We start from the raw sequence: 17,652 nt of genomic DNA on the forward strand, positions 1-17,652 counted from the left end.
TTTATAGCAGTTTTTTTTTACGGCGTTTATCGTGGGGGTTCAATAATGATTTACTTTTATTCTACGGGTTGTTACGGACGCGGTGATACTATATATGTGGGGTTTGTGTTATGATTTAGACTTTTTTTGAGTTATATGTCTCTTTATATGTTTTGGGGGTTTGGGGCATTTTTAGTGATTTATGACTTTATTTTTTTATTGAATAACTTTTTTTTTTTAACTTTTTCACTTTTATACCATGGGACATGAAGAAGCAATCATCTGATTGCTTCTTCATGATAATATTCTGCAATACTCATGTATTGCAGAGTATTATCAGTGTCAGCCTATGCACTTGCATAGGCTGGCACTGTGCCAGTAAGATGACGTCACAGACGCCATCTTACTGGCAGTTCTTGCAGGTAACTCTGGGGTCCAGATCGGACCCCAGAGTTACTATAGCAACGATCGGCGCCCCCCGAAAACGGTTCGGGGGGGCCGATCGTGGGGGAAAGATCCCCCAGATGCATGTTAGATGCCGCGGTCGCACTGACCGCGGCATTTAACGGGTTAAGCACCCGCGATCGGAGACAACTCCGATCGCGGGTGTTACACTGGGGTGCCGGCTATTAGTTACAGCCGGCACCCCGTGTCTCCCGATGCCGGTTCGGCTCTGATCCAGAGCCGAGCCGGCATAAGCGCAGTGGCGGATATATCCGCCACTGAGCGCTAAGTCACTGCGCTCCGTGGCGGATATATCCGCCACGGAGCGTGAAGGGGTTAAATGGAGCCAATATTGTAACAAATTGCCTTATGCAAAACTGGCCTATAGCCCTCACCATTAAAACACAGGGTATTATGCATTCAGAACCGGGCAGGTTATCATAGTATCATAGCAAAGAGGTTAAAAAAAGACATCAGTCCATCAAGTCCAACGTATACATTATATTGTGTTGATCCACAACATCCACAGCCTTCCCAAGGCAAAACCCCTGCAAGGCTGGACCCTAATACGGCAGTCAGAATAACTCCCTAGATCAACAGAAACTAACAACAAAAAGTTCTACTCCCATACGATGTTATATTATTGCCCTCTAGAAAGGCATCCAGGCCCCTCTTGAACATGTTTAAATTATCAGCCATTACAACATCTTGTGGCAGAAAGTTCCATTGTCTCACTGTTCGCACAGTAAAGAACCTTTGTCTATGCGATGGTAGCACCACCTCTCCTTCGGGCGCAGATGATGCCCCCTATTCCTGGCCATAGGCCTAGGCATAAAAAGATCTTTGGAGAGATCCTTGTAGTGCCCATTCAGGTTTGTGTACATTCAGTTGTTTTTATTCTAAACTATATAATCCCAAATTTTGTATTCTATCATTGTATTCTAGTCCCCTCATTCCCCTAATAATCTTTGCAGCTCTCCTATGCACCCGGTCAAGTTCTACTATGTCCTTTTATACACTGGAGCCCAAAACTGTACACAATATTCCATGTGAGGTCTGAACTATTCCATGCTCCATGTGAGTGCAGAACTATTTCCTTATCATGAGAATCTATTTCTCTGTTGAAATCACATAATTTAATTTGCTTTAGCAGCAGATGCCTGGCTCTGGTTACTAAAATTAAGTTTACTATCCACCAATATCCCCAAGTCTTTTTCTCCATCAGTTTTGCTAAGAATTTTATCGTTTAAGACATAATTATAATTTTCATTTCCTTGGCCCAAGTGCATAACCTTACGTTTGTCTACATTATAGCTCATCTGCCATTTTCTCCTAATCCCAGCATTCTCATTTTATGTACCAACCTTTTATGCAGCAGTGTCAAATGCCTTGGAAAAGTCCAGATATACAACATCCACAGCCTTCCCCAGGCCCATCTATAACTTACCTCCTCGTTGAAGCCAATCAGATTAGTCTGACAGGACCAATCCCTCACAAACCCATGCTGATGCTGGATTATAAGGTTAAGCACAGTAAAGGTTATGCTATGTTATAAGGTTATGCTGGTAAAATAGTTATTTGTAGGATGTTGACTAAACACATTTTTAGTCAGCCAAACGTCTGACTTCACTCAAACTTTTGAATTTCCCTTACTTCAAATCTAGCTCCACCAAAATGGTTACTGCCCTGGTGACTAAGGTCTGTTTTCCTGGTCAATGTAGTGGAGGATCTTCACAGTGACATACATACAGAACAGCAGACATTCATCTCAGCTAGAAGCCTGCACATTCCACATAGTTGAACTCCCTACCAAAGTGTGTCAGAATGTACCCCTCCTGCCAATCCTTCAAATGCAATATGAATACCAACCTGTTTAGGATTGTCTTCAATAGGTAATACATGCACTGTTCTGCTTCTTTCCCTCGGGTCTCTATCAACCCTCCCATTTATATTATGAGCCCTTATGGGTAGGGTCATCCTGCCACTTTTTTCCTGTTTTGTATTTATACTTTCCCTCTCCTCCCCAATCCCTGGGAAATTGTTTTAATGCAACAAATGGTTTGGGACCACTGCAGTAGAATATCACACAAACCCTACAAAGTACACCACCCAAATTGATATAAAATCCATTCATGGTATAAATGATTGAACAGGCTTTCCTTTTAGTATATGAATGGAGAACTAGTGAATACATTTTGTCAATATGTAAGATTTGGATGATGTATTTACAAGCTTAAATAGTAACTGTAAAAAATTTTTTCAACAATTCAATGGCTATTGGGATGTAAAACTTTGTATTGTATCTTTCTTGCCTATATGCAGTACTTTCTTTGCTAACCCTTTCAGATTACCTTAGATCTGCTATAGCTACTTCCTCTCAAGTGCGGGCAATCCCCTATGAGTAGGCAAGGGGAGAATCTCTTCTTTCTAATGAGTCTTGAATTTTGTTTCTAGGTGCCATGGATCCCGAGATATTCAACTTTAAAGTGAGAATATCAGGTGCCATTTTTATATATAAAAATCACTCCCGACGGCAGAGTAACAGTTAATATCTCCGTTTTCCTTACACTTAGAAACACAAATTTAGATTCATATAAAAGAAGTGACTCTATTTTTTCATAAGAAAAAAGAAGTGAGGTTCCATGTGTCACAAAACCAAAGATAAAGCTCTATGTAGCCCCCCCTCCAGATTCTTAGCCATCAACCTACAGGGAGAATTTGCTGAACCTCACAGATAATGGAAATAATCACTTTATATGTTACAACATTTTGAGAAGGGATAATATCAACTAATATTCATGTTTTTAACCCTTCTCTATGCAGAACTATCTAAGAACACACTTTCTCTCTTATTGTCTTTTATTTTGTGTTTCAGTTTGAATCAAAATTGCATGAAGGCGCCTATGTCTGTAAACTCTATAATGTTATTTCGATTTAATTTTTAAAAGTCATAATTGTAAATATTGCTCTGGTCAATAACGCGACAAAATATGCAGAAATGTCGGGCGGTGAAAGGTTTAATACCCCATTGGTTGAATTCCCGGGTGAAGATGCTTATCGTCTATCTCCTGTCTATATATCTATCTGTCTCGTTTACTATCTCCTATAATCTGACCATTTATATATCTCACTTTTTCTCTATTTATCAATCAATCTTCTATTTCTCTTCTGTTGTATTTATCTCTCATATCCATCTCCTGTATATATAATCTACTTTATAATTCTGCATCTAGAAATCTCTATCAACTTTTATATTTACCTTCTATAATAATAATTACAATTAATAATTCTTTATATATATATAGCGCCTACAGATTACACAGCGCTGCACAAAGCTTGCCAGATCGGTCCCAGTCGCAATGGGGCTCACAATCAATTCAACCTAGCAGTAATTTTTTTGGAGTTTGGGAGGAAACCAGTGGACCCGGAGGAAACCCACGCAGACACAGAGAGAACATACAAACTCTTTGCAGATGTTGACCAACGCTGCAAGGCTGTAGTGCTATCCACTGAGCAACCAAGCTGCCTATCATCTCCCTATCATCTGTTTATTGCCTATAAAATTCTCATATTACAGATTGTTTTATCATACTAAAGGGAGCCTCTTACTGACTGTGGCTTGTCATAAAATAGTTTTATTTTGGGGCCCCACTTTTAGTTTTGCCCAGGGCCCCACTTTGTCTAGAACCGGCTCTGGTCATATGACAGAGCTCTCTCTGTGTATGTAACATAGCTGGATGTGTTCAGAACAGTGAATACAGATGTCACCTGCATAGATTAGTGAGGTACAAGATCTCCCCTGTTCCCTATCAGTCCCTCCATTGCAGTCTGTGATTTGGTCCCTCATGCTACTTCTTTTCCCATCTTGTCATTGGCAGAATCAGCTCTGGCAGATAAACCGTTAACCCTATAGACTTCATGTAACTAGTTCACTTGAATTATTTCCACTTATTACATGCTCCCTTCTTCTCCATGTGATGGAAGCTGCCAGGCTGGTCACCATATGCATCCTGTATGTGATTTACTTGTGGAAAACTAAACAGATTTCCTGCTAAAATACTTAGAACACAAGGCATCATGGGATTTGTGGGCAAGCTAATTGGCCGCAGCTTGAGGGCATTGACCGACATGAGCCTTGGCCCATTTCACCTCTGGTAAGAAAAATTTTTGTCAAACACTTTCAGAACAGAAAATGCCATAACTTTAAAAAGAAAAGGGCTAACAGAACAAAATAGGCATCATTGGGGCCTAGGGGGAACCGCATATGATAATTTGGTAAAATCACTATAACTTTACAGTTATGCTTTAATTTACATCAACAAGAAAACAAATAATGGCAATTAAAACATAAAAAATGATCAGCTTCACAGCAAAAAATTAGATGCACACAGCAGACTAACAACTAACTAACTTACATACACATTATGCTTAAACACACAACACATGCTGCAACATTAAGTGTGAATTGTCACCTGATTCCTTCTCGGCTGCTTTGCAAAGGAGGATAGAAAAATAAAGAAATCAATTAACTATAGTGATAGAAAGTAGAAAAAGGTTCAAACATACTCTTTAGTAATGCTTCCTTATGGATATTTGAAGCCAGGTTCACCTGTAGCATCTAAAAGTGTTTTATAAGGTTATTATATTAATCCGCAATTCTTGTATAAAAAACTTTAAATGTAAGGGCAGATATTGAACTTTGCACTTTGATAATATGTCCTCTCATATAAATATCTTATACATTATACGGGTGGTTAGTCATTACTAAGAATAGATAAATGTGGTCATTATTTATTAAGTTTATTGTCCTTCGGATTTCCTTTTTAGAAACACTAGTGCTAACAATAGAATTTGATTATGGCTTATAAATGGCAATGTTTAGAACACTCCATGTAGAAAATATAATTTTAGTTTAGCTACAAAAAGCTAGTTAGTACTCTGTGTGAAAAGGCTTGTAAAAGCAAGGAGTCTAGTGGAGACGGCTTAAACATAAGCCTTTTCTACTTACCGTAGACATTGTTGCCAGGGTTTAGAAAGTGGTTTCTAGATATTTTTTTATTGCATGTGTGCTAGTAAACAGCGGTCCACAAAGATAAAAATTCACAGCCAACACATTTCACCATCAAGATTATCATTAATCTCTGGAAAAACCTCCAAAATGCATTAAACCAGCACCACTGGTCTGCCTGAAAAGCTATAGTACAGACAAAGATTTTTCTTGTTTTTTTTAATAAACAGTCAAATTCATGGAAAATGAGCAGGCTGCACAATTTTACATATAGTATAATAAAGACAATGAAATACAACCTATTACAAAGAATTACACAAATTTTTAGCAAATTTTATCAATACTTTGATTAATTTGTCAAGATGTTATACTATTAGTATGCAAGTCTCGAAGAAGCCCGCCATCTTGCAATACTGAAGTAAATTCTTAATAAGATTGCTAGGAATCAACTAGCCTTAATTAAGTGTTAATTGATACAGAGTAAAAGTGTTCTTTCCACAAAGACCCACGGGATAGGGCCTAATTTGCTGATCAGTGGGGGTCTCAGTTCCTTAGACTTCCACAGATCACATAAACGAGGGGTCCCATGTACCTCCGTCGGACCCCTCATCGCTCCATAAGAGTAATGGAGCAGATGGCCACACATGACCGCTCTCCTCATTAATCTATAAGGAGCTGACGGAGATCACCAAGCGCGGAGCTCGGCAATTTAGGATAGGGCCTAACTTGTCTTCGTGGGAAAACCCCTTTAAGAGAGGACTGCTGATACTGATAAGACAGAGATGTGGATTATAACACGGCTCTGATTACTCTTTGTGATAATAACGGGTTGTGCACCTGCATGTCCATCATATGACCATGGACAGATTCTATTCACTGGAAGAAAACATAGAAGCTTTCTATAGCAGGACAGCAAGTAAAGATCTAAAAAATCATGATTATTTTTTTAGGAATTGATACAGGAAGTATATTGGATAATTATATAACTTTTCCTTACACAAACCAAATCAATTATTTGCTGAAATTGGACAACCCCTTTAAATTTTCCAGATCATGTTCTTGCCTTTGTGGCAATATCTAAGATATCAACTTTAGGGGAAATTATTTGAATAAAATCAGAACGGCAGAGGGCTCAGCGATGAAGTCAACCTGTCCTCTCTCGCCCACATATTATACAGGTGAGGGGGGGGGGGGTCTGAAGGGGAAAGAGCTTGACTTCAGTGCTGAGCACTCCATTTCTGTGACTTAATAGAACCGTCTTATCAATTCAAAGTTGATTTTCTGTAAGATACCACCACACTGGCCCATAAAAGAAACATGCTCTGGAAGTAATAATCTATTCGTTGAGGTACTGTATGTGGTTAATTTGGATAATTTCTGCTGACAGGCTCCCTGTAACAAATATAATTGGGACCTGTTAATTAACATTTTTATTTACTAATTATAAAAATAACAAAAAAAATATGGATTATGATTAGAGATGAGCGAGCACTAAAATGCTCGGGTGCTCGTTATTCGAGACGAACTTTTCCAGATGCTCGAGTGCTCGTCTCGAATAACGAGCCCCATTGAAGTCAATGGGAGACCCGAGCATTTTTTTAATAAAACTGAACAGTAAAAGAACAGTGCAAAAAAAAAAATTCCAGATGTTTGCAGATGTTTTACTTGTAAGAACACATTGAAATAACACTATTCTTCACTTTGCAGGTGTTCGTGCGTGTCTCCCGCTAAGTTAGGAGATGTACACGAACATCTGGAATGTGAAGAATATTGTTCTTTCAATGTGTTCTGCACTTAAATGCTCCTGTGTTCATTGTTTTTAATGTTTTAATTCTATTCTTCACTTTGCAGGTGTGCGCGCGTGTCTCCCGATAGGTTCGGAGATACGCGCGCACAGCTGCAATGTGAAGAATAGAATTAAAACATTAAAAACAGTGAATACAGGACCATTTAAGTGCAGAACACATTGAAAGAACAATATTCTTCACATTCCAGATGTTCCGAACATCTCCGAACCTAGCGGGAGACACGCGCGAACACCTGGAAAGTGAAGAATAGTGTTATTTCAATGTGTTCTTACAAGAAAAACATCTGCAAACATGTGTAATATTTTTTTTTTACAATAAAAATACTTTTATTCAATTTATTTTATTAATTTACTGCTCGATCTCGAGCCGGCGAGATACTCGTTCGAGTAACGAGCCGGTCCGAGTATGCTAATACTCGACCGAGCAGTATACACGGACGAGTATACTCGCTCATCTCTAATTATGATACAAGTCCAAAATAGTTTCTAAATCAACAAGCAGTTTGGATGAAATCTTAAAGAGAACCTGTTACCAGCAACCCCAACACACAAACATTCACACCTTTTAGACATCTTTACACATGTTCCACTGATTCCTTTAAAGGAAACCTACCACTTGTAGTGGCAGGTTTCCGATGAAAATACCGGGCACCAGCTCAGGGTGAGCTGGTGCCGGAGCTTATTTTAGTTAGTGTTTTAAACCGCGGTATCGCGGTTTAAAACACTTTTTAAACGTTGTAGCCGGCGCAGGCAGGTACGCGCTCGGCGCTTACCGTGCACGCGGCTACATAGGAAGTGAATGAGAGCCGCGTGCACGGTAAGCGCCGAGCGCGTACCTGCCTGCGCCGGCTATAACGTTTAAAAAGTGTTTTAAACCGCGATACCGCGGTTTAAAACACTAACTAAAATAAGCTCCGGCACCAGCTCACCCTGAGCTGGTGCCCGTTTTTTTCATCGGAAACCTGCCACTACAAGTGGTAGGTTTCCTTTAACCACGGGATTAGACCCACCATTCTTTTACTGATGCTGACACCACTAACCTGACTGAAGAAAATTCCCGAAAGTCTTTCAGTGTCACCCTCAACCCCCACCTTCCTGAGAAAGTAATTAATGATGTAGAGGAGTCAAGTCACACAATGCCACTATCTGTCGCACTTCCTCCTCACTGAACCCTCAGGAATTATCTTCAGTTGGGTTAGAAGTGTTCGTGTCAGTAAGGAGGCGGACTTGCTTGACTGTATACTGGAGCTCATCTGCCTCCTTGACTAGAACAGACAACATCAATAAAATTCTTTTTTTTTTTTTTTTAGAATAATGGTGGGTCTAATTCCATGGATAAAGGCATCAGCGGAACATGTACAAAACTATCTAACAGGTAGTATATGTGTTGTGTGTTTGTATGGGGGGTCTCTAGTGACAGTTTCTCCTTAAAGGGAGCCTGTCACCACATTTGCACATATACAGCCAGTGACAGGTTCCAATAAAGCTCTATGCACTGACTGACCCCCTTCTTTTAGCCAAAAATGGTTTCTCTTAGATTAACATAAAGTACCTTTTATCTTATATCACCTGGCATCAGTGGGGGGCATGTTCTGCTCGGCCAGCCCATCCCATCTACTCCTCCCCATGCCTTATGCCTCCTTACTAGCCACAGTTCATGTCATGTGACAGAGTGACATCATCTCAGGTACTTCAGCCTCTTAATAATAGCAAACTGTACCCCATACATGTATCTGACCACATGAAGTCAGAGCTGCCTCCATTGACTTCTATTCCTCTCCATCCCCCATGGAGGCTGCTGTGATCTCATGTGATCACATACATGGTGTACAGTTTGATATTCTTAGAAGTCTGAACGACCAGCGATGATGTCACTGGTCACATGTCATGAATGTAACACAAGACACCATGTAAAAAAATTGACACAATATTTCCCATCTGTACATAGAGCTTTATATGTCTGTAGTTGAATATTAGCAGACAGTCCCTAAGTACAAGGAGGCAAAACAGGGATTTAAAGAGAAAAAGAGTTGTCAGTCAGAATAATAGGGCCTGGTTCACTGGTATCTCTGACTCTTCTCCTCTCTCTGGCTGCCAGAGATGAGTCAGAAAAGTTAATTTGCATAACAGAAACATGGCTGTAATTAAGGTACAGGGCCCCACTGGCAGCTAATTTTAGGTGATATAGGGAGGACTTGTAATCCTTTATCAGCAGGCATTGTTAGTAAGGGGGGGGGGGGCAAAATCTGGTGACAGGTCCTCTATGTATGGATTCTTAGAATACGGAATTGTCAGTAATCTGACTATTACATTGTTTGCTTTCTAAAAATAAGTAATATGATCAGTTGTTACCAAATATTATGCAAGTAACTCCTAATGTATAAAGCAACCAGCGCTAAACTTTTAATGACATCTTATTTATGAATAAGCACCAACCCCTCTTTAAAGAATAATTCTCCTGCTGGTTTATTAAATTTAAACATGCAGTGACCAACAACAAAGGATCCAACCAACAGGCCTATTTCTTTATTTCACATAAAGTGACAATTCTCTAGACAAAGTGGAAAAGAAATCAACAACAGCGTAAACAAGACATGAAAAAAAAATCTGTTAATAGGATACCACTTTGAAGAGAGATAACATCTCTGAGTTCATTTTTACTGCAAGCACAGCATCTATGCCCTGAATGCATTATCAAAATTACTTCACATCACGGCTACATCAGGTTTACAATCCAAGTGGGCACAGCTATATTTCTGTATAAAGTGGACTTGTACATTGTGGATGTTGTGCACATGATGTATCAGTAATCTGTAAATTAAACAATCTTGTATGCATTATTCCTTTGTTGGCCAATTTTCACATTTCCATGAAACACATATTTTATGCAGTCATGCGGTATTATACATAACTTGATCTTGTATTAAAGGGTGCTGTGTAATTGAGGGCATGTGCATGCTTTTCAAAAAAAATCCATAAACAAAAACTATTATAGCAAATTAGAATAAACTGGCCACTAAGGAATTCCCCTGCAACACCTGTGATATAATATCTGTTTCCATAGTGACACAATGGTCTTTTTGTTTTACTTAATTATTCCACTTGGTGTTCGAGAAGTAGGAATTATTCAGAGCAACTGGGGAAAATGTTAACAGACTTCCTTGTCATATGTCACTGGAGTAGATAACAGTATGTTAAATGTGGAAAACAAAACAATAAAAGAAAGTTTATCCAAAGATTTTTCACATATTATCAATTGTAATGTTACTCTTAATGTCATACTGACAGCTCAAGAAGAAGCCTGTGCTTTTGACCAAACACCATTAAAATTATGCATGAGCTGAAACCTCTCTCTTAAGGGTCAATATTGCAGTGAAATTACCATATTTTCAACTGTGAATATATATATTTATTTAGACAAGATATAGCTAATAAACTGCACATATATTAGACTACAAATGTAGACCCCCTAAGTCACAAGATTTACTAAGTTTTTCACTTAATAATAGATACTGGAGCATTTCAGGGCTCAAGGAGATCACAGTGCCTCTACAAGACCTATTTGTGTAGAAAGTTTGCACTTTTAAAAAATATATACAGTATACCTGGCTCCCTACCAAGCAAACAGTATTGAGTCAAAGACTCATCATCATTATCTGCACACTGCTCCTACAACTCTACTTCCTGCTCCCTTCTCCGCTCCTGCAGACTGAGCTGACAGAGATTTGGTTGTAGCATGAAGTCAGCTCACTAATGAGGGAGGGGTGGAGGCACAACTGTTGTGAAAGGAGAGAAAAGATAATGACTCAGGGACTCACAGCCTTGCACAGAAGCCCCCGTAACTGGTAGCCAGGTATACTTATATCTACGTTTAAAAGAGAGTGGAACCAATAATGTTAATTATAAAAGCAAATTGGGATTAAGTATTAAAAATGAGCATTAGGTGAAAATGTGAAATCCTGTTGACAGCTTTGCTTTAAGGCTGCATTATACAGCAGACCTATGAAAACAGCCGCAATTCATACTGGTGAGCCTGTCCAAAGCACATGGGTGAGTATATCTCAGTGGTGATTGACTACCCTTTCCCATTGGCTAGATGTCAGGGAAGTAACAATGCAGTATATGTTATGAGCAATCATATCCCCTAGGCTTAAAACAACCAACACCAAAAATTAATTTAAAATAATAACCAACCCTAGGACATGTATAAAAATAAACTGTATCAATATTTGGTATCCCCACATTTGAAAATTCCCAATGAATTTAACAATATAAATAACAGCCCCATATGGTTTATGCTATAGCAGACAGAGTCTGAATTCTCAGAAAAGTAACCTGCCATCAGAGAGGTAATTTTTTTAGCTGAAAACAGTTTCCAATAGCCTATGGAATGTCCATTTAAAAATGCCTTTGCTAGAAATAAGAATAAATGCAGTGCTTTTCAAATGATTATTAACCTGGCTCCCGAGTGGTGAGTCTCATGACTCCTTTGCGTTAGTGAAGAGGAGGAGAGGAGAGATTGAGGAAAAAATAACATACCAGTTCTGACTGCCTAACCTCCATCGGTACTCACCACACTTTACTTGCAGGGAGCCAGGTAACGTAAAATAATTTATTAAAAAGACTTGGAATTGTTCATATTGCTGACAAAGGCATTTTTGAAATAAATGTGCTATAGGCTGTTGGAACCTGTCTTCAGGTAAAAATGACCTCCCTGAGGACAGATTCCCTGTAAACCTTAAACAGCCGCGTCCACAAAAGTATAGTGTTAGAATTGGCCAATAAGAACACTTTTTAAATGTTTTAAAAGGTAACGAGAGTAAATAAATTTATAAAATATTTGGTATCTCCGTAATTATACTGGTGCTGAAAATGGGAGAAATTTTCTGACAATCATACAAAAATAATGTTTGACCATTGAATACATAAATGGGTTGGGCCTGTAGCACTTGCTAAGGGCCTCCTAACTACCTTAAACATGCTTTCATACTTGGGGCCTTAATGAATAAAGACCATTTTCTAGAAATTGTTCATTTACCGTATATTAAAGTAAGGCAGATGGATAATTTACAAACCTTCAATTCGGGCATATTCTGTCAGTCTGGTATAATTGATCAGAGCAGCTTTCTCAAGACACCGTCTTACAACTTTTTTAACATCTTCAGCTGGTATTGGAGTCGCAATGTCTTTCATCAAAACCTAAATGATTAAAAGATCAATAAATAAATACATTTTCAGACTCGTTGCTACAGTCACAAACTAATAACATGTCTTTACTTATGTTTTGTTGCAGTCATTTAAAAAAAGATTGTAGATTGTGTCACACTGTTCTAATAAAATGGATGATTATTTGAAAAACTCACAGCAAACATCCAGTAAAGGGACATTTCAGTCATCAAATTGACCTTCAACAGACTCTTATTTGCAATAAGATAGCCAGAAGTAAACACTTATAGCAATGAGTAGCGCTGTGTAGGAAGGATGGTGGAGCTACTCCCACTGGTGGCAGCCCCCGCTATCTATCCTACTTATTGAGTCTGGTGAAGGTCAATTTGATGACCGAAACGTTACTTTTGTAAATTACTGCCTGTAAGTAGGGACATTTAAAAAAAATAACTTTGTTTGTATTTCATTAAAAAAAACACACAACGGGGATTCAAGAGCTGTCTATAGAAAATAGTCAGACTCAAATACAGGCTGGGTAGGAAAACCTTTTAAGATCAGAAGAGGAGTATGTGTGTATAGACAGCTCTTGAATCCCCGTTGTGTGTTTTTTTTAATGAAATACAAATAAAGTTATTTTTTTTTAAATGTCCCTACTTACAGGCAGTAATTTACATAATATTACGAGGACATAAACACGAGCATTGTATATTATTCTTTTGAACCGAAACGTTACTTTACTGGTTATTTGCTGTGAATTTTTCAATAAATCATCAATTTCACTAGAACAGTGTGACTGGAGTTACAGTTTTTCTGCACTTCAAAGGATTGCGCCCCTCTCCAGAACACTGGTGTCTTTTAAGTGTGCAGTGGAAATCCTACTATTTGTTACAATTTGATCCTTTGCATCTCATAAAATATAAAAAATATACATTTAAGTTTGTGTTTGTAACGTTTACAAATAAGGAAATGTATAAGGGAAATGAACACTTTTGCAACCCTTTAAATATACACACATTAAAAAATACTGTATGTCTAATCTAAGCAGAAAATCATTAAAATCGAATGTTCTTTTTAAATGTTCTGGATTTGTCATTAAAACATAAATAATTGAATTGTTAATCTTACATTAGTGTCTGCTCATATAAAAGATTTTAATTTAATTAGTCCTTGTACAGTATATATAATAGTATACATATACTCTGTAATTGCTGTTCAAAATTACCAAATAAGTAGTTTAACCCTTTGCTGCCAATGACCTTTTTGCAATACAATTTTTTTTTTTTTTTTTTTTAAATGTCATAATCCAAAACTTTTACATTTTCCGACTTTCATAGCTGTACAGGGCTTGATTTCTGCATAACAAATGTTACTTCCTAATGTCCGGATTTAATATCCCATACAATGAATGTACTGGGAAACAGGGAAAAAATATAAAGTGTTCTTTTTACAGATTTCACTGTAGGTCTAAATGACACATCCCCTTTATTCTTTGTGGCAATATAATCACAAAGATAAAAATATTTTTAAATATTTTAGTATGTTTTAATACATTAAAAAAAAATAATATTTTGTACCAAAAAAACTATTTTTTTGTTTTTCCATCTTTCAGTATTTCAGGGTAGAGATTTGTGCAAAGTGACATTTTTGCAGGGTGAGCTTAAGCTTTCATTGTTTATGTATAACCTTTTAATCCTACAGTTGCAAAATGAAAAAGAGACGATTCAGACATTGAAAGTTCTTTTCCGTTATGGGGTTCACCCCGGGGAATAAAGGCGGTCCCCTACTTAGGGACACCTGACTTACAGACGACCCCTGGTTAAAGACGGACCCCTGTGACATCTGGTGAAGCTCTCTGGATGCTTTAATATAGTCTAAGACTGCAATGATCAGCTGTAAGGTGTCTGTAATGAAGCTTTATTAATAATCCTTGGTCCCATTACAGCAAAAAATTTTGAAACTCTGATTGTCACGGGGGCAAAAATTTTTTTTGTCTGGAACTACAATTATAAAATATACAGTTTTAACTTACATACAAATTCAACTTAAAAGCAAACCTATGGACCCTATCTTGTCCGCAACCTGGGGACTGCCTGTAATTATATTTTAATATTTTGGGCATTTTGGGATGTGGTGATGCCTAACCAGTTTACGTTTATCACAGGTGGTGACAGTGGGTGATCATTATATAGTTTATATGAAGAGGGCTCAGCCCATGGGCTCCTCTTCATACATCCTTAACTGTACTATGATGTCACAAAGTTTGATACAATTACTTGCATTTAGTTATCAGAGAGTCCTTTTGGATCCTCAATAGCTTGTTAGGAACAAGAAGATAGGATCTGACCTTGGGTATAATATGATAACTTGCACAGATAGTGTGTACTTAAAGATAGTGTATAACCAAGTTTCTTTTCTACTCATTAAAGTGACATGAAACATCTTTTTTCAACACGCCTTTTAACTTCTGACTATTGTTTTTTTCTTCTATGCTCTGTCCATGATTATGGGGCTGTCATGTTGCCTGAGCTCTGGTAACTGGATATAGTGATATATAGTATAGCAGTCTCATGGCCATAAGCAGCAATAAACTTTAACACACTCAGTGAGGTCTATAGAGAGTTTTCTAGGCATTCTCTGCTCTGCTATGCTCTAATACCTCTTTAGGAATACATGCGAGTACAGGCGGTCCCCTACTTAAGAACACTCGACTTACATACGACCCCTAGTTACAAACGGACCTCTGGATATTGGTAATTCATTGTACTTTAGTCCTATGCTACAATAATCAGCTATAACAGTTATCACAGATGTCTGTAATGAATCTCTAGTGTTAATATTGATTCATATGACAACCCAACATTTTTAAAATCCAATTGTCACAGAGACCAAAAAAGTTCTGGCTGGGATTACAATGATAAAATATACGGTTCCGACTTACATACAAATTCAACTTAAGAACAAACCTACAGGCCCTATCTTGTATGTAACCCGGGGACTGCCTGTACAATATTTACAGTCTTTTTTGAGGATTGAGGAAAAAGGATAAAAATAAACATTTCAATGCAGCTTACTGTAGCATGTTGCTCTGAAACAAATGAAAAATACTAGTGACTATGGCACATGCATGATATATTTTTCTTAACATAGTCTTTGTGAAGAAACTAAATTTCTAGACTACCCAGAAAATCACAAACTCCACAGCTGCTACAAATGGATGTTATAATGGGAGAATTTTTATGCTCATTATGCCTTGTCTAGCTTATTAAATCTACATATGCATAAATAAAGCTTATCATGTTAGCAGTAAAATTAACAGTAGCAAATATGATAGCAAATGCCAATCTGTCAAAAGAAATAGCCTGACAGTTTCAACACAATGGGGCAGATTTATCAAGCAGTCTGAAAGTCAGAATATTTCCAGTTGCCCATGGCAACCAATCACAGCTCAGCTTTCATTTCACCAGTGCTCATGAATATTTTAAAGGGGAGCTGTGATTGGTTGCCATGGGCAATTGGAAATATTCTGACTTTCAGACTGATTGATAAATCTGCCCCAATATGATCAAGTTAAAGAGGCATTTTTCTTTCTTTTACAGACCAAGTTTAATTGAACTTAACATACCCGTTCTAGCAAAGATAATGTGGCCTTCAGAGCTCCTTCTGGTCTTCCGAAAGGGAAACAGTACCTGTGCAAATATAAAGATAGGAGAATAAAACTTTTTAATATGAACAATTGTTTTGTTACAATAAAAAGTACAGACATAGCAACTGTACATCATTGCTAATCATGGCAAAAAAATAAAAACACAAAAACTAAATATGGTAATTATTTATAATGTACATTTTACTAGACAACTTTTGAAGAGTAAATAACAACAAAAGAAAACATAAAAATAGAAATTAAACCCCTTAACGCTCTGCGCCGTAGCTCTACTGCGCAGAGGTATAAGGAGTGTATGAAGAGGGCTCACGGGCTGGGGGTTTTTGCATATTGCAGAAAACCCCCACCACTAATAACCGCGGTCGGTGCTTGCACCGATCGCGGCTATTAACCCCTCCGTTGCCGCCGGCAAAGTCGCTGGCGCCATTTAAAAGACGGCGGCGCGCGGGCGCCGCCATCTTTGTTACGATCGCCGCGCCCCCGAACGTCATCGGGGGGCGGCGATCGGTTGCCATGGTAGCCTCGGATCTTCGTTTGACCCGAGGATACATGGCTTCTGCATATACATTACAATGAGCCGCAGGCTCATTGTAATGTATAGTGTGCAAAAATGCCATATATTGCAATAAAGAAGTATTGCAGTATATGGTAGGAACGATCTGACCATCTAGGGTTAATGTACCCTAGATGGTCTAAAAAAATAGTGAAAAAAAAAGAAAAAAAAAAGTTTAAAAAATAAAAAAAATTAATAAAATATTAAAAGTTCAAATCCCCCCCCCTTTCACTAGAACGGATATAAAACATAATAAACAGTAAAAATCACAAACATATTAGGTATCGCCGCGTCCCAAAATGCCCGATCTATGAAAATTTAAAAGAGGTTACGGCCGGCGGGACCTCCGAGGCGGGAAATGGCGCCCAAATTTCCGAAATGCGACTTTTACACCTTTTTACATGACATTCAAAATGAAATAAAAAATGATCAAAATGTCGTACAGACCTCAAAATGGTAGCAATGAAAACGTTGCATCATTTCGCAAAAAATGACACCTCACACATCTCCGTGCACCAAAGTATGAAAAAGTTATTAGCGTCAGAAGATGGCAAAATTTTTTTTTCTTTTTTGTACACATTCGTTTAATTTTTGAAAATGTATTAAAACACAAAAAAACCTATATAAATTTGGTATCACCGCGATCACACCGAACCAAAGAATAAAGCTGAGGTGTTATTTTGAGTGCACAGTCAAAGTCGAAAAAACTGAGCGCACAAGAACGTGACGCACGTTTTTTTTTCAGTTTTTCCACATTTGGAATTTTTTTCAGCTTCGCAGTACACGGCATGTTAAAATAAATAACATTACGGGAAAGTAAAATTTGTTACGCACACAATAAGCCCTCACACAGGTCTGTACACGTAAAAATGAAAAAGTTATGGATTTTTGAAGTTGGAGAGCGAGAAATGAGCGGAAAAACTCTGCGTCCTTAAGGGGTTAATAAAGCCAATATAAATCCCTATTTACTCCAACCAGGGCTGTGAAGTCGAGAAACAAACTTCTGACTTGGACTCCTGAATTTCCCGAATATA

The 17,652-nt window shown here is 37.9% G+C and overlaps 1 protein-coding gene across 12 annotated transcripts in view; it reads right to left on the reverse strand.

Moving 5' to 3' along the window:
* CADPS2 (calcium dependent secretion activator 2) overlaps window positions 1-17,652 on the reverse strand; it is a 295,527-nt gene that overhangs the window by 112,172 nt on the left and 165,703 nt on the right. For 8 of the 12 annotated variants that reach the window (XM_072147004.1, XM_072147003.1, XM_072147000.1 and 5 more), the window contains exons 15-17: window positions 16,027-16,090; window positions 12,314-12,437; window positions 4,896-4,910 (exon numbers count right to left, since the gene is read on the reverse strand). In XM_072147004.1, the coding sequence (XP_072003105.1) occupies window positions 4,896-4,910; window positions 12,314-12,437; window positions 16,027-16,090 (203 nt within the window). The remainder of the gene's footprint in view (window positions 1-4,895; window positions 4,911-12,313; window positions 12,438-16,026; window positions 16,091-17,652) is intronic. The other 4 variants (XM_072147011.1, XM_072147001.1, XM_072147008.1 and 1 more) reach the window with 1 other exon arrangement.

The sequence above is a fragment of the Engystomops pustulosus genome, chromosome 4 (assembly GCF_040894005.1).
Source record: "Engystomops pustulosus chromosome 4, aEngPut4.maternal, whole genome shotgun sequence".
NCBI classification, from domain to species: domain Eukaryota; kingdom Metazoa; phylum Chordata; class Amphibia; order Anura; family Leptodactylidae; genus Engystomops; species Engystomops pustulosus.